The sequence below is a fragment of the Gallinula chloropus genome, assembly GCF_964237585.1.
Source record: "Gallinula chloropus genome assembly, chromosome: 6".
Lineage (NCBI taxonomy): Eukaryota > Metazoa > Chordata > Aves > Gruiformes > Rallidae > Gallinula > Gallinula chloropus.
The window spans coordinates 10,722,462-10,748,026 of NC_140091.1; the positions used below are offsets into that span (position 1 = coordinate 10,722,462).

The 25,565-nt window shown below is 42.8% G+C and overlaps 1 protein-coding gene across 2 annotated transcripts in view; it reads left to right on the forward strand.

Moving 5' to 3' along the window:
- Positions 1-25,565, forward strand: part of EIF2B3 (eukaryotic translation initiation factor 2B subunit gamma) — a gene marked incomplete at its 3' end in the record, with an annotated part of 98,443 nt that overhangs the window by 41,251 nt on the left and 31,627 nt on the right. For both annotated transcript variants that reach the window (XM_084265927.1, XM_084265928.1), the window contains exon 6: positions 8,334-8,423. In XM_084265927.1, the coding sequence (XP_084122053.1) occupies positions 8,334-8,423 (90 nt within the window). The remainder of the gene's footprint in view (positions 1-8,333; positions 8,424-25,565) is intronic.

Below are 25,565 nucleotides of genomic sequence, written 5' to 3' on the forward strand. Positions count from 1 at the left end.
ATGTCTGAGGATGTATCTGAATGCAGAGGCTGAGTCATGACTTCAGTGCAGCCAAGTTGGGAAACCCCTTTGGTTTTCTCTAGGGAGGCAGGATTCATCACGTCTGACTCCTGATACTTTAGCATCCTTTCTCCTAAAATATATTTTTCTTCTATGTACCCAGTCAGCATTGCCAAGTTGTGGAGCAGCCGGTGTCCTGTCTGTCCCAGCTGGGCTCCCTCTGCAGCAGTGGCAGAGCCAACTTCTGTGTCCATTTTAATTTCTGCCTGAGGAAAAGCTGTTTTAAATAGTTGATTAAATATCTGACACTTGCAGTTTTGGGATCTTGTCAGGGTGAAACATGGTTACTGTGTTGCCAAACACAACTTTTCCAGTGGTTTCAGTGAAATTGAGATACATGAGTAGATCCCACTGTAGAAGTTCATTATGAATCAAAAGTGAGGCAAAAGCAGTAGGTTCTGGGGAAATCAAAGGGAAACACAGGTCAGAGCACCAGCTGAGGGGCTACAGACCCTCGAGGAGCAGGAGCCAAGCATAACTCACAGTAGATGAAGGAAATAAGCATTGCTAACAGGAGACACCCTACATGGGCTGGATTTGGGTAGTTTTGGGAATTTCAACTATGACACTTGAATTTTTTCTCTTTGGATTCAAAGCTTGTATCTTCTGGGTTTCTAGACTAAGTATTGGGTGGACCCAGATGCTGCTTTGGCTGATATGCACCATTATTTTGCTCCTCTCTTTTCTCCCTCTGTTCTTCCTTTTAACCCTGATGACCTGCTATCAGACTCTTGTCAAATTGTTCTCCCATTCCGTGGAATTCAACTGGTTTGAATTCAAATTATCTTGTAAAGACAGACAAACACGCAGCATCCATCATAAGAACCCACTTGCTTGTCAATCAGAGGTCCTAGCAAAGGAAAGTGAATGATCAGATATGGCCTAAGTATAGCAACAGACTAAAGGGGGAGTCTTAATTTTAATAAGCCCATGGTGGAGAAGTAGGTGGCTTTCATGAGGTACCTGGAAGGCTACTTGGGAATGGGATATCCAGAGGGGTATGTGACAGCTTCACCGTGTCCTGTAAATCAACCAGAAATGCTTACAATGCTTATTTCCACTTGGTGTCTTCTGCTTCTACTCGGAATTTCGGGTCATTGGAGGGAGGACTTCTTTTTGCCCACGTGCTTTAGTAGTCTGAAAGTATGTCATTACCTTAGTTCCCCAAATTTTGCAGATCATAGATTTGAAGTTCTAGCCACAAGTAAAACCCACCTCACCTGGGAGGCACAGAAAGTCTCTGGAGTCTGTGATCAGCCAGTCATGCAGCCAAGTACTGTTTTGTTTGCCTTTGAGTCTAGGCTGGTGACATGAAGAAATTGTGGCAGCCTTGCTGTGTTTAAGCTATATATTGCTAGTGACCTACAGCTTTGACCTAGTATTCAGTTTCACTGTTTCCCATGCATTTACTGTAATTATTTGATTTAAGAAAATATATCGTATGTCTGCTGCTTAGCCCTTTGGGAACTGGCGTAGGAGGGATCAGCAGGAGCTGCTGTTCTTCAGTAGCCTCTGTACAATCCTCCAGCTTCAGTTGTTTGCTTAAAACTTCTTGTTCTTACGTGTTGTCATCCTTTCAGCCCTGGTGATTTTAGGGAACAGTTACTTTCTAAGGTGAATGTCCATGAAGCAGAAAGCAAAATGAGCTGAAAATTGAAAATTATTAGTGTTGCCAGGTGCAGACTTTTAGTTCTTTCTCTTTCTTTAGCAAAGAAAGCATTTCCCAAAGCTTGATTAAATCTCTTAAATCACAGTTTAGCTCAGCATAAGAAAAATAAGCTCAAACACCAGATCTGAACCAAGTGACTAAGCCATGTCCCGTTGTGACGGAACTGAATTGGTTATAGTGCACAATAATCTACTTTATTGTCATCCTGGCCTTAACTGTAGCATAAGATGATTACATTGAATGTGTGTAATAATAAGGCTTACACTTTGTATATACTGCTTTAAATATTTTGGCACGCCATAGAAAGAACCTTTGCATGCAAGGCTTGATTAATCCCTTTCCTCTGTGTATAGAACAAGTAGCTGCCAGAGCTGAAGGGTAAAACCTATTAATAATGTCTCTGGCAGTCCCCGCCCTCCCTCGCAGTGTATTCTCTTCTCTTCACACCAAACTCCCGACTTATTATCATTTTGGGCTCTCTTTTGCTTTCCCAGTTTCTACATAGCAATTGAGGTATTCTAGCAGACTTGAGTCTTGTATAAAAGTGTCTAGGCTAAAATATTTGCATTTTCTCTGTATTTTCAGTGGAGGACAGGGAAAGAGAGAAGGGGGCGGGGGGGCTGTGGGGATCTTAGCCCTTGCATTATTTCCTACAGCTGTTTGCACTCACTGTGGCAGAGAAGACCCTTAAAACCAATTTTAGGGAAGTGCTTTCCCCAGCAGCTGCATCTGGTGTGCTCCCAGAGGGATGCACGTGCATCCAGCGATGTGGCTGTGTACCCCCCAGGGAGTGCTCCTCGGGCTTGGGGTGGGTGAGGAATTACTGTTGTTCCCGTTTTCATACGGGGAAGCTGAAGCAGGGTGAAGAAAAACATTTTATGTAAGGTCTTGGGATGAGATGGCCACACAGCCATCACCAACCTTGTTTTCAGCATTGAAGTCAAGAGAGATGTTAATGTTAAATCATGATGTTGGGACTCTCCTCTACAGGAGGTCGGTCACACAGGCTTATTGTAAACCCTTACTGACCTTGAACAAATACTAATGCTGAGTTATGACTGCTAACCTGTAGTCTTTGTACTGGAGAAAATGATTTAATCTTTGGCTTTCAATGGAAGTTGGTTCCTTTACCAAGAAGTTTTCAGCGTGTTTTTGTCAGAAGTAGGTTCTGGGTTTGTGTTGTGGTCTCGTGGGGATATTAATAATAGAACACAACAAAGAAACAGGGCACGCGGTGAAGGCTTTAAATGAGAAATATTTCTTATTCGGGAGGGTGTCAAGGAACTTAGGTCATTAGATCAATAAAACATTTTCATTTGGAAAGTACTTCCCATTCCTGGTGCAGCCCTGAGGATGGATCAGTTCCTCAAGGGTCCAAAGTGTGTCGTACCCTCCTGCCTTTGTAAATAGGGCTGTTAGAAAACTGAAGGAGGGGAAGCAGTGAGGGGGTGCCCCTGGGCTGGGAAATGGGGGTCAGGGTCACACGGGGCCCAGGACACATGTTCTGAGACACCTGGTAGTAACCTTGAAATCTTAGGCGATTGCTTTTCCTTGCCCCTTTCCACACCAGCATGCTCGTAACGCCGAGATACTCCTCGCAGCCAGAACTGACCCGATTGTTCCACCCGAGAAACAGCATCCCCGAATTAACCTCTGCCCCCCCGGAGCCCGGCGGGAGGGGAGCTCCGGGCGGAGCGGTGCGGGGGGACCCGGCGGGACGCGGGAGAGGGGAGGGGGGGGTTCGGCTGCGCTGCTACAGCTGCTGCGGTTCAGCCCGGAGGTGGCAGCATTTCACTGGTGGGCAAAGGAGGCCTGGGATACAGCGGGGATCTTGTTGGCCAAAAGCACTGGGGAAGGGGGGGAGAAAAGTTAAGGTCATAAGGTGTCAGGGGTTTTTGAAGAGCCAGTGTAACAGTGGTCTTTTATTATTAGTGCGTTTACGGCCAAGAGCTGTCCCGTAAATGAGCAACGTGATTTAGGGATTTTATTTTTCTTTTTTTTTTTTTTTCCTTTAAAAGTAGGAATGTTTGAGACATTAAAGGTGGTCTGGCAGCTTTTGCTGTGGGACTGCTCTTCGTGTTGATCGGTACGCTGGCGGTGTATCAACACGGGAGCACCACCTCCACGCAGACAGCCTGAGGTCAGCAGTGTGTGTTTGAACCGGGTGGCACGCTGCTTCCTGCAGCAATACAGCACATAGCGTGGGGATAAGAAGTGTGTGGTAGGCTGGCTACACAGGCTGAGAGCTACGTGTGATTAATTAGGGAAGAAATGGGTATCGAATGCGTAGTTTGCACTTAGCATGCTGTTATTTGTTTATTCTGGAGGGATAGGCATGAGGACAAGCTAATCACTGTAAGCCCATGGTGGACGTAACTCAGATATTGGTTCAGGAGCCAGGTTAGTAGCAGGTACGATTGGATTTTTATTGTGTCGTTGCTCACATTAGCGTTAGAGTACAGAGAGTCTCAGGTTCTTGAGCTTATTTAAAGACCTTCATATTTTCCATCAACAGCTGTATGAAGTTAAAGGAAAAGAGGCCATGGGATTTCTCTTTCTCAGCTAGTTTATTTGTGAGGTGGTGAGGTTAATGTGGCAATATCCCATGCTTAGTAGAGAGGCTTTTTGGCTTTAAGCATTGTGTGTACTCCCTTCAGATTTATGATTTTGACCCCAGCCTGGCATTATCACACTGTCAGTGGGAGTGCAGGGCTGGTTTCAACCTCCAGCTCTTGGTGGTAATCTCTCTTAATTAGTTTACCGTTGAAACAATTGTCCGTCTTTTTGCCATTAAACAAGGGAAGTTTGCTCTATCAGTGGCTGATTTCCCTGAGGGAGGAAATCCTGAAAGAGGTTATCAGGGAGAAAAAAAGCTCCGGGCTCCACTTTCAAAGCAGTGCCATGTACGAAGCATGCATCAATCCTGTTAGTACTGCTTATTATTTCACAATGGCGTGTCAGGAATTACGGGCACAGACCTTTATGCACTCTCGTCCCAAGTCAGGATTTTGTGGAATTATGTACTAATAAAAGCTAATTTTACACATTAAACCACATTCTTTGAAATTGCTCTTTTAATTGCTGATCTCTCCCTGACTTCTCCACAGATCTCTCCAAGTCTCCTCATTGTCAACTTTCTGCCAGGGAGCCCTCCGTGCCTCATCATTAGGGCTAAAATCTGCCATCACTTAACATAACACACAGAGCTTACAACTGGGAGCAGCCCCCTCCCTTGCGCGGGAGCACAGACAATAATAGACACTATAGTGGCAGCGCCAATGGGAGTTTTACCATGTATTTTAATGACTTGTGCTTGATTACGTTTGCTAGATTGAAACGAAGTTCATTTAGTAATTGGTATGATTCTTAGAGGGTTCACATTTGACATCCGTCGCTCATTAAAGGGCTCCAACAATGGCTGTTGCAACTTTCATCTCAACGGTGACCCTCTCAGATATATATCCAGTCTTTTTCTTTTGATAAGCCACCCAACCCAGCATTCATTAACACATAACCATCTGCAGCCAGCCCCTCCTAGTACCTTCTCCCTTGCTTTGATGATATAATTAAAAGCCTTTGGTATTATCTCCCTCGGAGTGATAAGTCTAGGTGCGTCAGCTCTAGGCACATGCATTGTTTGTTATTTGATTCCCTCTGTATCAGCTGTTCCTCACGAATGGCTCATTTTTTATATGTTGTAAAGATTAGCTGATGGAGTGGGAGATCAGAGGCAGGAGAAGGGAATGTGGCTTTCAATATTAGTATCCAGATGCTCATTTGAAATGGTGATGGAGTTTGCTGTTATCTATTAGATTATTTGGCTCCTTTGCTTCTACCTGAAGATAAACTGGTTTAAGCACTAGTCAGTGAAAATTAGCATCATCCTTAGTGTCTTGTTATGATAGAGTGCTCTTATCAGTCTGGTTTAGTGTGGCTATTCTCTCCTCCAGTCTGGTTTACAGAAATGGCAGCTTTGTTTATGCATGTGCCCAAACTTGCCTGTTTGACCTTTGAAGCTGTGATTATAATATTAATCTATGGGACTATTCTGTTGCAAATCACTTAGGTGGTCTGTATTTCAGAGGATTTTCATTGTGGGACCTCCCTCTTGTCCAGCATGATGTTCTGTTATTGTTAGTATATTCCACATTGAAAGCTAACTCAGAGTGGCGTTTCAGTACATCTTGTTGTCTAGCTGGGGGTTTTTTCAGGGGGGTATGTGGGGGGAGAGGGGGTGTAGTGGAGCTGCAGCTAGGGTAGCACTGTGGTAACTCTCTGTTCACTTGGGCTGATCTTGTATAACCGTGTTATAAAGTTGCTTAGCTACAGAAAAAACTTGGTACAATACTTGCATGCAGATACAGCCCTCAGCCCACAAATCCTCAAGAGCCCTGCGGTGTAGCTAAAGAGTGTTATTCCAGTTTGCAGGTGGGGAGACTGGATGTACGAAAGCCGCACGGACACTGGCAACAGAACCAGCATTTATCAAGGAGTTCCCGTTTTACACTCTTCTGCTCAGTGTCCAGCCCTTGCAGCCTTCCCCATCTTGTGTTTAAGGGGGGACAGGGGATGTGGGGGGTTGATAGATCTTGAATAGGGAGTGAAGAACCTGGCGTTCTGGTACTAAAGAAACTCTGTTCTGTTTGTCATCTTGAAGTTAAGAGTTGGGGGTTTTTTCCTCCTGTTTTTCCATCTCCTTCCCATGTTGCATCCAATTATTTTTTCTTTTTTTTTTTTACATTTCTTGCCTTGTTCCATTGTTTTGTTTGTTTTCCCAGCTTTACTCTCTGCTCCATTTCTTTCCATTTGTCTCTTTCACCCATTTCAATAAACTATTATATTCATTATATAAATACAAGGGAGCCTTTTTTCTCTGAGACGATATGAAAATTCTCCCTCTTATAAATACACAAAATGTGGAAACCATCCTCAGGATGCAGAGCAGGAGGGGAGTCTGCTGACTTCCAAATGCAAGACCTCATTAAAATTAGTGGATTCCCTATTCTCTTTGCATAAGGAACATTGCTATTTGGGCTGACTTCCACAACAACATCTGGGCCACTGATAACATCAGTACTGGTGCATTGCTAGGTGAGCTCATGTTTTGTTAATGAAGTAATCTACTAAAAGTGCATATATCATTTTTTAGTACCACATACTTTACTGCAAAGTGTCATACTGATATTATGGGAGCTTTCCTTTGCGAGTGGGACTTAAAGAACTTTGTTACAGCTAATAATATGCATGCTTGAGAAATGCCACCTAAATTATAAAATTTTAAGACTTAAATACTTCAGTAGTTCATTGCATTAATTGACAAATACACAGAAAAATGTCATACTGGAACGCCTGATATTCTCCATAGCTTTGATCTCACTAAATACTCAAGACTTAGTATTGGTTTACTACATATACTTGATATACCCAGGTTACGAGCAATCTCTCTGCTGAGCTGGCTAATAAAAGTGATCGTGATCACAAGTATCTGTTCTGAAATAAGCAAACAGGGGAGGTTGGATGGAATGTACTGATAAGATATGTTAATTCAAACTTTATTATGAAATCCAGTCATCAAAGGAGGAAAAACGAAAACAGACAATTTCAGGTGTGGATTGAAATTTCTCTCCTTAAGAGCTTCAGGACTGTGAGTGAGGTTCCAACTCTCTTGAACGGCCTGGTGTAGTCCCTGACTGCTGTATTTTGTCCTTTTTAATTTGCAGGCTAAATATTCTCATGGCTTTCCTGTCCTGAGAGCTAGTGGCAAGTGTTCAGTCAGCCACAGTGTTCTTAAATGGGGCTATAGGTGTGTGGAAAGGAAAGTAATGCTAGTATAAAATATTTAGCTGCTGTGAAACAGGTTCCAGGAGAGCAGAGAATACATAAGGAGTAGTAATAGAATAATTCATGAGTCTTTCTGATTTAAAACTTTGCTCTTAAAATACTGAAGCTATAGGAAGTTTCTGAGTTTCTGAAATACTAACCTGCCACTGGCCTGAAAGTGAAGACATCCCTGTTGGTGGTTGTTTTCCTAACAACAAGGAGTTTTACTGATCTTTTCCACTGTACTGGGCTGGAGAGGCAAACACTTTGCAACTGAGCTGTGGCAGTCATTCCTAGGAAAGGTGAGCAGACCCCATCTCCTTCCCCTGTTCCCCTCCAGGAAGTGCTGGAAGAAATACAGTAGTGTTGTTATGTTTGCTAGGAGAACATGCACAGCCTTGCATATTAAGGCAGGCACTTGGCCAGGAGCTTTGAATTATTGTACCCTGACATTACCCACTGTAACTTTTAGCACTCTGGGCCCATTATTTTGGCTTCCTGCCCAGTAATGTGCAATTTCCACTTACATAAGAAGATGTAGCAGGAGTAATAACTCCTTGGAGGAGGTGTTTTCTTTCGCAGCAGATCAGCCCAGGGCCAGCAGGTGTAAGTTTATAGCCACAGCCCAACAATGGCAGCCTGCGCTGTTCTCCTCTGTTAATTCAGCAGTAGATGGAAAGGGATAGATCTGCCTTTGCACACTTTTCACTATCCACTGACTTAATTGCCAAGTTAATTTGGCCATGGAAAACTCCATGATTTTACTTCTTTTTTTCTTTTCCAGGCACCCCAGAATGCACATCAGAACGGGGCTGATGGATGCCCACCTCTACTGTCTGAAGAAATATGTGGTAGACTTCCTTGTAGAAAACAGGTAAGAAGCCAAGCAGTGCACAAGGTAGTTGCAGGTTGTTTGCATTGACATCTGGTTCATACCAGAGCTTTTAAAGGAAAATCCACTGCATTGAATTTTCTAGCATAAGCCTGACACATAAAAGAAACCAATTTTCAAAATGCTTTAGCTACACTAAAACAAATGCTCAGCATTATGTCTGATTTTCTTATTCAGACCTTTTAACAAACAAAAAAAAACCCCAATCTACTGACAGGGTAAGTGAAAGCTAAAATTTTTGCCTCTTTTCTGCATCCGTTGTTTTCCTAATGTATCTGTGCTTTTTGGCTGCTCATTTCACCAGGGCTCCCCCATTGTTAGGGCTGTGAATACATTTCTGACCTTTGGTTTCCCCCACCACAGTCTGTTTTGGCCTTTGCAATCACCTTTTCTCTCCCCCTTCACATCTACCACCACTGCAGGTGGGCTATCTCTGTAGCATCCTATGTTTTTAGCTTGTGATGTTCCTCTGTCAAAACGCTGAGACCACCCACTGAGAGTAAGAAAAACATCCATTTATGGAAGTGCAGAAGGATCTTAGCTATAATATTTCATGAAACAGAGAAAAAAAAAAGAAACCCTGTTTATCTTTAAAAAACAAACAAATGAACAACCCCCCTCACAGTCAGTAGTTCGGTTTTGGAACGATGATTTTTTGTGGCGCTCTCATGCCTGTTACATATATTGAGTGCTCACTGAGTTCCCAAGAGCTTTTCTCCCCTTTTAAGTAATATGGAAGATAAAGGGGCTGCCTAAGTGTTGTGTTCATAGTGCTTTTCCTTAGCAGATAAATTTTCATGTGAGAAAATGGGGTGGGGGAGGGGGCAGGGATTTGTGTTCATGTAGAAAACATGCAAATCCAGTGATGCAGTTGGATATGAGATCGAAGGAGCTCTTCCAGAATAAGGTTCTGTGAGTTAAAATTAAGTGGAAAATCTGTGTTAACCCCCAGGGCAGTTTCTTACCATGCATGCGAATAAAGCTTTGAGTGGCACATGGGGGCATTGTACAAGTTGAGTTCCCATTTGTGTATGGGACCATGTCTGAAAGGTGAAAAAGCTTCAAGAGCAGCAGATGCTTTAAATCTGGAATAAGCCATTTATTCAGTGTATTTTAGAAAGTCGGGGCAATTTGGAGTTCTTGTATTTCCTGTGGTACTGCGAAGCCCTGTTTACGCCTTTCTTTTGTCATAACATAACATGTAGGACTCCTTTCTTAAAATTCTAGCCACCTAGTTTTGCTGGGATTAGGGATTAGACATTTCTGGAATATTAGACATTTCACACATTCAGTACTTTTCCCCTGGTATTTCACACTGGTTTTAATGTAGATCTTTAGGTCTGTGGGACAAAGATGTATTTTGTCAGACATGGGACAGTGTGTGACACAACGAGGCCTCTCAGCGTGGTAACTTCAGATTTCAAAGCTTTATATTTCCAGTGAAACTGATGAGATCTTTGGCTCTGTCAGTGGCAGGATTTTTACCTTTTATTAACCAAAGCCAGCAGAGTGAAATCCTGCTCTGAACTCCTCTAGTTGCCCCCAGGTCCCCCTAGAACAAGTCTACTGACATTTTACAGGTATGACCAGTTGGGGTTTTTTGTTTTCTCTGTAGAGAGGTCATTCTCTGTCTTCACTATTTTTTTGGAAGCCGTGCTTCTCTTCTGTGACACTGTGTACATCATTACTACAGCTAGACAGCATTTCTTAAGATCTGATAGCAACATCTGGCTTACTGATGGCAGGTAGCTGCTTCATATGTCCTAGGGAACCTGCTTTGGCAAGGGGGTTGGACCCGATGATCCCTTCCAACCCCTACAATTCTGTGATACACATGCTGCTTATTCAGTCAGTCGAGAGAGTTGATTGCAAGTAATGTGCTTAACTGGCAAATCTGGGGAGTGGGACTTTTGCCACGAGGAGCTTTCAGGCTTCTGGCATTGGTGGGCATTTGGAGCTTGTTTTTCTTCTCTGAGGAAGGGGAGGACAGTGCATACTCAAAGATCTTTCCATCTTTGGCAGCAATATGCCAGGACTCTCGAAAAGACCCTGTGGAATATTTTTGCCTCAAAAGTACTGACATCTACATAATTGTTTGGGTTTAAGGATTCTTTTTTAATACTTTGGTTTTTAGTCTAGAGAGAATCTGCAGTAAGATTTCTGCCTCTCTGCAATTCTGCACCAGGACTGGAGAAGCTCAGATGCCTTGTTTAAGTTGTGCGTGTTTAAAACTAACAGCAGGGATTGAAGCGAACAGTGAAGCTCTTGTACGGTGCCAGGAAGTACTGACACAGTGTACTTCCTCAATATTACAATATTTACATTGTGTTAATATTTTAACAGCGGGGTTTGATGGCAGGCAGAACACCTTCTTTCATTGTTTGTAGCTCTGTGAAGCATTTACATTTTTTTCAAATTTTATTTTGACACACAAAGGCAGAAAAGATGTTGCCCAGCAGTAAAGGAAAAAATCAGGTCCTACAACTGGCTATAGCTCACTCTTTTGCAGAGGAAAATTATGATTACTTCCAGGTCAAAGAATTACATGAAAACTAATGTGAGATCTGTTGCTTCAGATGGGATAAAAGCCCAGTGTAGTCCCAGCTTAGCTGCAAAGATGTATTGAGAAGAAGCTCTTCTCAAGTGAATTTTGTCTGTGTATAGCTGCACACATAAGGGTAAATGGCATTCCTCTGCTTTGATTGGATTAATATATTGCATATCGAGTCCAAAGTCACTAGTAACTAACATGAAAAGAGAATAAAATGGCTAAAGCTTTGTTTTGTCTAAGTGTATGAAACCTGCTTTAGGATTTGGGACAACTTAATTGTCTATGACACCTCTGGAAAATGTATTGTTCAGCTCCAGAATGGAGTCATGATGCCGAGGTTTTATCATCAGCTCGGCCTCTGTCTTGCCTTGCAATACTAGACAGGTCCCTTCATTTTTCTATGCACTTGTTTTTTCTTCTGGGTGGGATTGTTTGGAGAATAATCAGTGTTCGTTTGGCAGCAATGAGATTCTACTACGGGGATGTTAGGAGAGGTCAAAACCCTGTTTGGTAGTCTGTAACTCAGTTCGTAGTCCTTTAATACATTTTTATGAACTATTTTTAAAGGACTGAAAAGTAGATTCTCCTGCCTGAAGTTTTATTGCTCTGTAGCAAACCAAACAAATTCCTGAGTTTTAAGAAGCAGAGATCGTTAGTGCCTTTGAACAAAAGTCAGAGGAAATGGTCTGTTTATTAGAACCCCCTCAAATATGTGTGTCCAGACAAAAATAAAAAATATCACACCCCTGGTGTTGTTTAAACTTAGGAACTTACTTTTCGGGAAATGAAACTGCTTTCTCTTTCTTAGGAGGAAAAAACTGCCTTTTGGCAGGTAAAATCCTCACCTCCATCTCTCCTTCACCAGTTCAGCACTGGACTCTACATCTTAGTGCAGCTGAGTCTTGAAGGGTATGACAGCCCTACCCTGTCTGAATTTACCAAGGTCAAGTGCTTGTTCCACAGTGACTTGGGGAACAGCTGAAGAAATCCTTGCCCCTAGCAGTTTGTTATTCCCTGCAGCTGGAATTTACTCCTTCCCTTCTCTCCACACTCCTGCATCACTGGGACAGGTTGATTATCTGGGAGGTCCTGAATGAGGTCCAGTGCACAGGCAGCCTCTGCCCAGGAGTAGCAATTGGAGCACATAGAGCTCTGCCCTGGGAAGGACATCTTCGTATTGAGGCTTTGAGCAACATGGGCTAGTGAAGGGTGTCCCTGCCCATGTTAGGGGGTTGGAATTAGATGATTTTTGAGGTCCCTTCCAACCCAAAATGTTCTGTGATTCAGCCCCCCATCTGCAGTGGGTACACAGCCCCGACGACTCCTGGGTCTGTTCCCACTGCATTTGCGAGGTCCTGGACCAACCAGGTTTGTGGCCAGGGCCTGTGACCTCAATGTGAACAAGCAGGAGCTTGTTTGGGCTGAAGTGCCTGCTGATTGTAACTGTCCCTGGGGTGGTATTTTTTTCTGCGGAGAACTTGGGTTCATCCCCGGGTGCCTTTCTTCATCAATGAAGTTAAGAGTGGTAGAAGTTGGTCTTCCTTCGGCAGATGTACTGAGTCTGCCAAATGGTATCACATCTTTGCTCAGAAGGGAGGTCAGGTAAAAACCTGATCTTGCTGTATTCAGGCAAGAGCTTTTCTTTCCTAAACATTTCCTTTTTCAGGATAAAGGTCGTGAGGATCTTACAGGTGCTGTGCTTTGTGGCGTGGGGAAGACAGGCGAGCGCAGGCCGTGTGTGTTGCAGGAGCTGCTCTGCCACCGCAGGGGTAGTTGAAGGTGAACACCTGCACCACACGATGAACTGCACAATATTGCTTTTCTTCAAACGATCATTACTCGAGCTGAGCCAGCAGGCTAGACAGAAGCAGAGGCTGTAGCTGGCTGGGGGCACGGCTCCACCCCACAGCTGGCGGGCCTCACACCCCTGGGGCCCTGGGGTGGCAGCCAGCACAGTAGCCAGTCCCTTTTTCTGGCACTCTCCTGAGTGCTAGGTTGGAATCTTGCCTCGCTGCTGCATTCAGGGCAGATGGAAGAAGAGAGTCCTTATTCCCATTCCTCCGTGAACTTCATCTGTAGGAGAGGGCAGGATCTAGGCCTGTGCTTTGTGAGCCCAGCATGTTGCACAGGCATGCACTGATACTTCTTTACTGTGTGCTGACAGTTTGCTTGCTAACAATCCCAGCAAAGCTCCCAGCAGAAGAAGTGTGATCAAAGAGAAGTTGCACAGTAGTTTGTGTTGTGTTTTTCCAGAATATTTCTAAAGCTCTAGCCTGGAGAAATATCTGATTTGGGGAAGGGCCAGGGGGAAGACAGATACAAAGCAACCTTGTCCCATGTCAAATGTTACTGTGGAAAATTCAAACTTGCTTTGGAAACTAAAGTGTTGAAGATGTTTGTGTCTCTGTATATACTGTGTATATGCTTAAAAGCATATCTAATGTGTATTTATAATATATATACCCTTGGATGGTATTGTGCCCCCAGTCAGTTTTGCAGGTACAAAGTGACAGTATTTGTTATATGTGTCAGCTGAAACCTATAGACATGGAGGCTGCCATTGTCACCTCAGTGAGGCAGACCAGAAAACCTGAACCCAGATCAAGGCTGCCTAAAACAAGGCAGTATGTGGTCATACTTAAGTTACCTCCCAAAAAATTACTTTTGTCTAACTTCTTCAGTGCAGAGCTTGTCATGAATATGCTAATCAAACCTTAGGTACAGGTTGGGCACATGAAAAACTATATGTAAAAATACTAACTTAGTGAAGTTAAGCACTTGGCAGTTCAGAAGTGCCACATCTGAGGCTCCCTGTGCAACCTTTTGCTTCTGTATGTGCTACACATTATGCTACAGTCTCCAGTTACATGAATCTACATTGCAGGGGTTTTTTTCCTCTGTGACAGTTGCTTCATTTGTTGCCTGAGATGCTCACAGAAGGAGATACTGTTCAGTATTGTCTGTAACTACTGTAGTTCAGGTGAAAGCCAGCAACCTTATTTGCTGCTTACTAGTTAAACCTTGTTCTGAAGATACAGTAAATACTTCCCTCTTGGATTCCCAGTGCCTGTAGTGCTCTGCACACACTTTATTAACTGTCTTTCCAGTACCTGGATTAGTGAAGTAGTGGTCTTTTCCCATTCTGAAAGGAAGAAACTGAGGTGCATGAGCTGAGCTTTGAATCATCTTTGTCCAAGTATGATGGTTTTCAATTCTTAATGTTATACAGAAGGCTCTTAATGTTGAAAGACTCTTTTCCATCGATGATAGCTGTCACAGGGTGACACTGATCACATCCAAAGCACACAGTCAGTGGCAACCTGCAGCAGTTAGATGTATGTTCTGCATTCAGCAGCACCTATAAACTCCTCTGTTTGAATGGTGTTTAAAAAAAATTAAATCAGTTCTTCAGGCATTGTTCATTTGCCTTAAATATTAACAGTTCTCACAGCTCTCTGCCTTGTACATTTAACACACATGTTTAATAAATGAGGCAGGTATTCTTCTGCCTCATTACACAACCTTGATTCATCCCGAGGGCATAGTCTGTCTTTATGTTGGGTGAAGAAGAGATCAAGATTGGGGAGAGAGGAAAAGTAGGTGAGTGTGTTTTTAAGGTTGGTGTCATAACGTGTACACATGAGGTCTTAAAATTAAGGTTGTGTAAGCAACATAGTTTTAGCTTTTCTTAATTCATGTGCCCAAACTGTTACCCTGGTGCTCTTTTAAGACTGTGTAAATATTTTTTTTATGTGTGATGCTTTCAGAATTAATCGGTGAGGCTACCGTGCCTTGTGCTAATCGAGTAGCTGTTATCAACATAGATTTATCACCTTTGGGGTCAGCCACCAGAACAGGATGGGATGCTGTAGGCTTCAAAGAATATCCAGCTGAGCCTTTGTAACTTTGGACTGGAGCATACTCAGTTACTTTGTGGAGTAGTGAACGAGCAGTCCAGGACCTTGCAGAGAGAGAGAGAGAAAATGGAGCATGCCCAATGTTGAAGGACTCAAAAAATTTAGCTGCAAAACAGGTCTCTTCCAAGCATGTACAAACAGTGGTTAGTCAGACTTAGCTTGATGTAGTATGGGCACTTTTCATGTTTACAAATGTAACGCCCTGACGAAAAGACCACCTTGTGCCAAACTGCAAGCATGGAAGTGCAAGAGCTTTTCAGCAAAGCAGTTGAAGTATTTCTTAACATGGACAAAACAAAGTATTTCTCCATAATTTTGTTCTTGGAAATAGCTGAAGCATTTTTGATTAAGCTATTCAAAGCAAAATCAGCTTGAGGCAAACACCTGGCATGGGTGATTTCAGCCAAAGCAGTTAAACTTTGGCAAAGTTTACAAACAGATCAAGGCAGAAATTACAGTAGGAAATGCTGGGCAGTTTATCTATATGCACCCCAGTTGCACCACCTCTGAGAGAAGATGCCACTGTATGTTTGCCTAGATGTTAGAGCTTCTCTGCTGTGCACCAGAGTGGCAATTGCGTTTTCTAGCATAAGGAGATCTTTGGACTTAATTTTAAAACACAACATCTGTGTATCTAAAACAAAGTTTATAGCACACAGCTTCCTCTTACACACCCTTGTGGCATCGTCCTCCCTTTTCCTCCCCCCCTCTGCTTCCGAGAAGCAAGGTAAAACTTTTGTTGTGTTTAGAAATGTGTTTTCCCACTGTCCTCAATTTTACCATTTTTGTCCTGTTTTACCATTTTGTCCTGAATCTGGTAACTTCTAAATTGTGGGGTGTACAAAAAGCCACCGTTTCCGTCAGAGAGTCACCTGGGGCCTGGGCAGCTGTTTGTGGCCAGGAGGAATGAACCATGTGTGGTACTGGAAAGGCAAGAATGATAAACAGCAGCACTGTGGTCACTTGGAGAGGTCTGAGTAAGGTTCATGGAGCCTTGTCCTGGGAACGCTGAGTGCTAACATCTTGCTTGCCACCAGGGAAATAGACTTTCCCTGGGGAGCCCTCCTCTCAGGGTGCACCCTGCAAGAGGCTGAGCTGCAGCTAAGGAAACAAATCAGCTCTCCTGCAGTTTTTCCAGCACTGGCTGGAGAGCTGCCTGCCAGAATTCGCCAGCAGAGAAACTCTTCTCTGAACAGAGCAAATTTGCAGTGAGTTTTATAGCCAAAGTCAGTATGATTTGTTTGCAGAGTTAAACACTGGTTGGGTTTTTTTTTTTTTGAACTGCTGAAATAAATAAGAGCAAATCGTGTGAGGTCATAGCGCTCTGCCTTTCCAAAGGGCTTCAGCTGCAATCCCACAGCAAGCTTCTCTTCTCTGCTCCCCTCTGCTGTGTCCAGAAAGCTGCTGCTGGGCCAGCGCTAGGAGGGGAGAGGCAGGTTTGCTGTCTGTGTGCTGTGTTCTGAGATCTGTGGCTGTGAGAGGAGCTGCAGTGGAGCCACCCCTTCTCTTCCCCAGTAAAAGGCAGGGGCAGCATGAGGTCTTTAAAAACTGGAGGTGCTAGTGCCTGGCTCTGAAGCTCCTGCTTGGATGGCTGTGTGCTATGTTGTACACAAAGGCCCCTGCAGGTTTATATTAAGGTGCTGCCCAGACTAAACCAGTGCATTATTTTTTTTTTCTTTTTCCCCTCTAAATGCCTTTTTATCATTCAGGCTGTCACCTGTGTTTCCTGGCAAGGGCTGCTGGCTGGGGGAGGTCTGGCAGAGCTGAACGCCCAGCTTTGGTGGTCTTTGTGTGGCTGCCTGAAAGATGGCTTAAAACAGAACCTGCTCTGTGAATACCTGTGAGTTAACATGTGTCAGCCGTGTGGCTGGAAGGTTTCTCCTTTGCTGTAAAGAGAGATTTTATAATGAATACTTTCCTTGTGATTAAAATGGGTAAATAAACAAATAGCTCCTACAGGAAGTATACTGTGTGAAGACAGGGCAAACAGATTGTAGCTTTTGAAACAAGGAAGAGAAAAAGAGGGGGAAAAACTGAACCAACCCAGGCTCCTCCTTAATGCATTTAATCTATTAGAATGTGAAACAGCAATTTATCTTTCCCATTTCCTTTCCTTGTCAAACATATGCAGCTGTTGGTGCTTTCTCTGCTCCTTACTAGAAATGCCAGGATTTTAAATTTCTTGGTGTCATCTTCCTCCAAACTATCACTATCGTTATCATCTTGCCATGGTGCCAATCCATATCACTTCTGGAAGCCTCAGGAGAACACCCCTTAATGATCCAAACTAGATTTAAACAAATTATGATTTTCAGCAAATTTAGTAATAAATCAAATTCCTTCTCCTGTCAGCAGAGTACCTGGAAACCAACATATCTCTGGATGTGCTGAATTGGAGCTGATTAACTCTGGGACTAATTGCAGAACTTTCTTTATGAGACCACAGTATGCCATAGTGGCCACGTGCCTGAGGTAGCGTGTTTGGTCACAGCACAGCATTCTGTGCAGGCTGCTCCTAATGCAACTTTTTGTAAAGTTAAGGTTAACATTTGTTAACTTTGTCCTCTAACTGTGATTTACAGCATCAGATAATGACCCTTTGGCCTCCTCATGAGAAGTGAATGTATGGAGGGTATGAAAAAGGTCATTCAAATGTGGATGCAAATATTATACAATCAGAAAAAATGTAGTTTGGGGAGGGACCTCTAGCAGTCTCTAGTCCAACCGCATCCTCAAAGTAGGGCTAACTTTTGTGTTGCTCAGGGGTGGTTTTTTGCAGTTAAGTTCAGAAAATCTCCAAGGATGGAGACTGGGCCGTGTCCCAGGACTGTACCACTCACCAAAAAGTTGTTTTCTTTATGTCCCAACTGGAATTTCCCTTGCTGCAGCTTGTATCTGTTGCCTCTTACCCTTTTACTGTGCACCTCTTGGAAAAATCTGGCAGTCTTCTGTGTCGCTTCACTTTTGGTAGCACAAAACTGTAATTAGATTCCCCTGCAGCCTTCTCTTCTCCAGGCTGAACAAACCCAGCTCCCACAGCTTCTCCTCCTGCGTCATGTGCTCCTGGCCCTCTTGGTGGCCTCAGCTGGGCTCCTCCTGATCTGATAATAAACATTAAGAAATGTTAACTAATTTTTCCACTGTTTCATGCAGTTGCAGTTTCCTTGAGTAGCCTTCACTCAAACTGACTTTTGTCTTCATGTGATATGGACTTTGAAACAAGGAGGGAATGATGAATCTTTTATTCATCTGTGTGTGCTTTTACTTTTCGTTAAATCATTTCCTTAAATCTGAAATGCTCAGAGTCCCTTTTTAATCATGAGTTGAGTTTTTGGGAGAAGAGAAAATAGTGATTGTTTCCCTACTATTCTTCTTCTAGCAGTTTTTGTACTCTAGGTTTTAGTTCAATGTCAAATTTCATTGTGCTTTGCCAGTCAAAGGAAACATGAACAATAATAAAGATGTCTAAAGTCTGTTGCCAACTTCATTATTGAATTGAATTACTGTGATGGGAGACTCTTAATTTCCTGCATATAGAAGGGAGAACAAATGCCACTAATGATGATGGAGTAGCTTAAGAGGTATCTTCATTAAGTCAGTGAATCTTCAATAGCAAACAACGATTTAAGTTCCATTTTAAGTAGAAACATAGGCTCATAGAATGCTTTGGGTTGGAACGGACCTCAGAGATCATCTAGTTCCAACCCCCATTGTGTATGAGGTAAGGGCTGATCTTAGAACAGTCTTGAATCAAAGTGAAGCAACTACAACTTGCCTCACTTAAAATAAATTGGGGAAAAAAAAATTAAAACAGAGAGTGTAACATTTTAAGCAGCCATAGGGCAGTCTATGAGAAATGTGGAATGCTGCCTACTTCAGTTGCTGGTTTTGAAGAAGTCAAAGACCTGAATGTGGAGGAGGAGTGACATTTCCTAAAGCAAAGGTGCAGAGATGAACTGTAACACACACAGGATTTTACACTAAACCTTTCTGGATGAGCGCCACCTGGAAAGAGCATTATGGATAAAAGTGGGCTCATGAAAAGAGAGAAGGTTCATTGGCCAAAAAGTTTCATCATAAAGTTCTTTGAGAAGGATAAAGTCACATGCACACACAGAAAAAGGTTAGTCTTAGGACAGTAGGACATGTTGGAAGTGCCACACTAAAGAGAACAGATGAGTTGTCCTATAGGGAGGGGTGGAGCAGGAATTAATCACTAGTGAGTATAGGAATTAAGTTAGTGTGATTGCTGGGGAGAAGGACGTAGAACTAGGACTTGTACAGGTGAAAGCAGGACTGAATTATGCACCAGAGCATCCAGTTTGTCTCCCAGACTGCTGGAAGAATGGGCACGTTGTTAAGTCACTCTGATAATGGGTCCATTTGATCACAGACCACCAAGGGTGAGATCTGCATAGTGAAACAGAGCAAAGGGATGTGGACATCTACTGTGCCTTTAATGCACAGCAGAGCAGGGTGAAAGAGCTTACCCACACGATGCTGCAGCCACGTCTCCTTCTTTTGACGTGTCTTTTCTGCAGACAAGTCTCTGGCAGTGAAATCCAAGCATTTACTTGTGCACCTAAGGCTCATGTAGCTCATCAGTTTTATGGATACGTGTCAGCTTTATCAGATGCATCATCAGATGCACGTGTTTGTGTAGGCACGTTATCAGAATGCCTCCCTTCCATGCGCTGTGCAGAGACAGAGCCTAATTTCAAAGGCCTTCAGAGAAGAGTCGGTACCTCAGACCCAGATGGCTGCAAAGGCGGAGGTGGGGGAGAATGGGGGAAGAGGAGTCCTGGCAAGGAGTCACGCTTGGTGCAGGTGCGCTTGTTTTAGAAGAATGGGATGCTGTCTGGGAATGAATGAGATCCATTCCTCAGCAGCATGTACAACCTGCCAAACACCCTGGGTGGCCTCCGACGGCCTCGGAGACTTTTTGGTCAGGGAGAAGTTCTAAAAATGTCTAAACTTGCTGGCGTTCCCATGCACAAGCTGCGTTAGTTGGGAGCTGTGGGGCGTTCCTGGCTGCTTGGCGAGTGGGCAGAGTTAAGGTTACTTAGATGACCTGAGCTGAGTGTGCACACGCTTTCAAAGGATTTGAGTATGTAATTGAGGAGTTTTAATTTCTGTGGTCAATTTTTCAGAAAGATGCCTTGTTTCCCAAAGGGGTTTTTGGCAGCAGAAAGATCCCTGCTCCTTTAAGTGCATCCAGACTTGGTAGAACTTGAGAACAGCTTTTTATGTGGTTTCCATCCATACAATCCCTTCCATACTTTGATCTGGATCCTCTCTGCATTATGGTGTCTGTGGCTGTCACTTGCATGGCTTCTGCTTTCCCTCTATCATCCAGGTTGCAGAGATTTTGGTCGGGATTCTGTAGTTTTAGGAAGTCATTCATAGACTTGAGCCTGCAAAGCAAAGCCATGCAGTCCTACAGGCTTGCTCTGCAACAGCTTTTGAGATTCTGTGACACATGGACTCATGTACATTGGGAGTAGGTTGCTGTCAGGCTTGATGGTTTTGGTTAGAAAATGGTATGGAAAGACAAATGAAGCACAAACGCAGTCATGTGGAATTACCTTTTAGTAGAACCTTTCTCAAAATTTCCTTGCATTCTCTGTAGGCTTTGAGCTCCAAAAATAATAGGAGACACTGTGAAATAAGTTAATTAATATGGAAGGGAGGAAGGAACAAAAATTAGTATATTTTTGTGATACAAATTTTGAGAGTGAAAGAGGACAAATAGAACATAGCAAGGACTAACATCTGTTTGATGCTGCGATCGGTGTTTGGGTTTATTGAATTAAGCACAAGTAATTGCCTGGTGGTTTATTGGCTTGCCTGGTTACTTTGGAGTTTTCCTTTATTATAATTAGTCTTGGGTACACCAGACAAAGGCAAAAAGGTTATTGCAAGATATAAGGGCAAAATTAGCCTTCTGCAGGGATGTGGCACACCCTATAAATGTATCATTTGATACTTTTTCCTTTTGTACGTAGCCCTTGTCTGCTTTCTCCACATTCTTAGCGTGTCTCAGAAATTCCAGCATTTTTAGCAGTGAATCGGTGAGAAGAAGGGGAAAGGGCCTGTAATTGCTTTTTCCATTGTGCTTGTTAAAACCACATTGTGGGAAATGGACCCAAACACTGTCTTTTAAGTGGTGTTGAGTCTGAGGCAGGTGGTATTAACTCAGGACTGCATTAACTCTTTTCAAATCTCTTTCCTGTTTCCTTGAGGAAACATGCCTGGTGTATATATGTGGCAAGGGCTGTTTGCCTGCCTCTTGCATTGACATTTTAATTTGGTCCATGATATAAATATCATTTCCCTAATCCCCCTTGCCCTGACCCTGTTTTGTCTTTTCTTCAAAGTGAGTTGACTTTTTTTTTTCCTCTCTCTTTAAGGAGGGGGGAGGAGATGGGAATGGTGGCTGGCTGCTCTAGTTTGGAGCATTAAATGCTTGAGGAAAAAATCTCAGAGTAACTGTTGTTTCTTTCTTTGTATTCACATGGAAATTTTTAATCTCCATCAAAGGATCAGGAGAAAATAACCTTGAGATTCAACAAGAGAGCTCCCAGCTTACATGGAATTTTTAAATGTTATTTGGCTTTATCCTTTAAGCGATGAGAACCATGAACTATGTACCTACAGGGTTCAGAATTAACTTTTCTCTTTCTTCCAACACACCCTCCTCTTTTTTTTTTTTTCCCTTTCTCCCTCCCTTTTTCTTACATCTTTATTGTTCTGCATAAACATGCAACTTCTTTTTTGGCCAAAACTATAAGTGCCTTAGGATTTGTTTAGTTGTATACATTTCTAACGTTAATTATGAGCACCAGTCTGAAATACAGCCTCATGTTCTCCTTTTGATGTGATCTGAAGAATTTGAAGGCCATGGAGCTAAGATTACAACCCAGCCCACTGTATACTTTCATAGTCGTACAAGAGCTAACATTAGCCTGTTAAAAAAAACCCAAAACTAGGTATAAAAAGACTGATAATCTACTTGTATGTACTGGAGAATCACAAATACTGTCTGTACCTGTAGATCGATGTAGCTGATGGTGCTAATAATGATAGTAAGGGACACCCCCTGCAACTGGCCCCATGGGGAGTAACAGCAGCTCTCACAGGTGGGCGCTGACAGCAGCGCCACATTTCATGCTTCATCACAGATTAATAAAACAGGGAGGATATTAAAATGCTAATACTCATTAATACCGTTTTATGGTGTTTAATGTTAAACATGGAACATGAAAATGAATGACAGCCAGTAAATGGAACTGACAGTTGTGTTCAGAGTGTCTGAGGCTGGTGAGAACAAGCTGCAGGAAATAAAGGCAGTGGATGCTCCCATTCCTGCTGTGGGTCAGGCCAAACAGCACCTCTTGGTACCTAGGCTTTCACAGGGTTACCTAAACTTAGATTTAAGTAAACTTTTCTGTTGTTATAAAATATTTTATGAGGGTTTTTTTTTCTTTGACAACATTGCTCAGAGCCTTTCTTTTCTGTCATCTGAAATACAGAGTCTCTGGTAATGTGTATGTCCAACAGCAGAAATCCCAGCCCGATGAAGCATAATTGTGATTAATGTTTTTGCTTTGTTTAGGGGTTTCTTCCCCCTAGAACTCTTCTTGCGTTGGCTCCATTGTTCTTCATTTCTTACTAACCTTTCAGTAAGCTTCCTTTCATCCCAGAGCTGGTTGCATTTCAGCAACAAGTAAAAGTTGGCCCTCTGTGGGCTGTAATGCATGTAATATATAGTATAATAATACACGTAGATAGCAAACAATGCTGCCATATCCCAGGCTGTTACAGTTTTATTTGTGGTTAAAACTCACTGAAAACTCCACAGCTAAAAATGTTTAGTGTAGCACAAACCTTCTCTGTGCCCTTGCTGTCATGTAAAAATCCCAGGAACCCTGGGAAGACGTTGTAGCCTACAGGGGCCAGGGATAAAGGGATTCTAAAAGCATGATACTTACGTCTCTCTGGTTGTGACAGTACTTGGTGAAATTACAGTTCTCTGACCAAGTATCCATTTTTGTACCTTAACATTTTAGTTTTTAAATAAAGTTAACCTTGAGTATCCTAGATTTATAATGCCTAGGTCTGAGTCTACAGTCTGCGTGTCTGACTGCAAGTGACTGATGTGTGCTCTGAGCTCCTAGGTACATTAAATACAGACTTTTCCAGGAGGTTCCTTTTTTTGCCTTGAAAATTTCATCTTCTCTTGAACTCCCAGCTGTTTCTTGCACACGCACCATGAATTTCAACTGCCCCGTTGTCTGCATTTCCCCAGCATATGCACTGTCTCTTGCCAACATCCATCCCCCTTTGTTGCAACCTGCTGTGTGAACGGTGGATTCCATCCCAGAGATATTTCTTCTTTTTGCATGCTTAAAACGTGATGAGAATTGACCCCTTTCAAAATTGCTGCCATCTCCCGTTGTTCTGGCAGGATCCAAGCCACATAAGGTGCTCCAGGGATTAGTCGCCCCCTTCCTTTCCAAGCAGCAACTTTGGTGGTTTATTTGAAAGCCTACTACTTTCTGTCAAGGTGAAAACAGACCAAATTTCAAAAATCACATTTTAGGGAATGACAGATCACAAAAAAAGGCTCGCCACTTGGACTGGGATTTCTGAAAGCATGTTTATTTTGGAAAATGTTTCTCAAAAGCAGGTTCATTATCATCTCTACTGGCTGGATTTTCCTATGAAGCATTAGAGTATGGTGACTCTGATTTGGCTAAGAATGGGATTTCTGCCAAAATGTTGTGTGTCCTCCTCTCCTCCTACCCATCCCTCCACTTACTTTCTCCTAGTTATAGCAGATTCTTCCTTACATTGATCTCTGTGGGTATTTCATTCTTGGTACTAAAGAAAATAACAAGTTTAGAAACCAGGGCAGTGCCAAGTTTTAAAACCTCCAGAGAATACAAAAGAGAATAAAAAAAGATGGCTTGCTTCTTCCATATCCAGCTTTACATTTATTTCTTCTTACCATAGGCATGTGGACTTCAGGATTTAATTGTAAGAATCTATAAGCACACTGTTTCTTTTCTCCTGAATCTAGGTTACAAGCTTCTTGGTTCTTCCAAACTCCTCCTAATTTTTTTTTCCCCTTTTGATGAAGGGTCTTCAGTCCTATCCCTCCTTTGATTTAAATTCCTTTCCTAGTCCCAGCCAGATGTTTGCTTTCCCTGGCTGTTGACACTCAGATAATACTCTCACGCTATCACTTCGTATATTCACATTTGCAAGATCTGTCACAAAAAATACCCAATTTTTTTTGTCACTGAGTGCCTTACTCCATAGTTTTTAATACTTTCCAAAGGCAAATTCTTTTTATGTCGTGTATAAATTTTGCTTAAACAGCTAGCAAAGGCAAACCTTCCTGTTTTCCCTTTTCCAGTAAGAAGGGTGTGTTACTGAGCCACATCTTATGGCTGACCCGGAGATTTACTCCACCTTTGCCAAAAGAATGTGGCTGGCACTTCAGAGAATTGCAGGGAAGCTTTGGGAGTTTGGCTGAGAAAGAGTAAACCATCAAAAACCAGGCAAAACTTTGTCTTTCCCCCTTTCCACTGCTTTCATTTCCTACCGTGTTGTGTTGTCCCCTGCATCAGACTATTTAAGACTGCCAAATACTTGGATATTTTATAGGTAATATATCTTATAAATGCCATGGCCAGCCTCTGAGGGAAACACAGGATTGTCGGTTTTGGATGGAGTATAAAACCCAAGCAGGAAATCATTGCTGAATGGCACAGCTGCAGGCAAACATTGTAAGCTAGTAAACTGCCCATCTGCACAGCCACACGTGTGTCGGAGCGCGGGGCCAGGACGGCTGTGGCAGAGCGCGGCTGTAAGTGGTTAGCTGGGAGAGATTTGGTGATTAAAGAATGAAGTGTTTGGCTTCATTAGTTCCTGAAATACAGCTATCTGAAGGTGATTATAATCTGATTTTTCAAGGAGGAGGAGAAGAGACTGAAGATGCGAGCTTTTTCTTGTTGGTAGTGAAAAGTTGCAGACACAATTTCAGGTGTGGGATGGGTTAGATCATCCCACTGCGGGATGGAGGATGTGACACAACCTACAGTTAAGGACTGAAGGAAATGTTTGTCCTGAGAAATACGGGAAAACACTGGATTTGTTTGTAGGACTCAGTTGGTGATCACATCTGAACTTTCCCGTCAGAGGCAGGAGGGACTGTTTTGTTCCTTTTTTCTGTTTCACTGTCCTGACCTGAACAGGAGCCTGGGCAGGTCATGAGATGTAGGTTTCTTGAAGTTTGAACTGTTGAAGATCCCCCTTTGCTAGAGATTTTTGCCATGTAAAATCACTATCAGGAGACTCATTCTGGTACTTTCCTCTTTTTAATTTAAGGTATAGTTAGTTCCTAGTTTTGCTGTCTTCCATTTTAAATAATTCCTCTCTTTTTTTGCAGATTATCATTTGTTGAGTTCCTCTCTGTGTTCAGTTCTCCTAGACCATGCTCTGAAGTTTAGCACTTCCTCTTAGACATGCCAAGTTTGAGTTCATTTTCAGCATGATTTTCCCAAGCACTATTTTAAATAGTCCACAATGCAGTAACTAAATGCAAGTTGTTAAAATAATGAAACAACAATAATAAAGTTCTTTAAGACC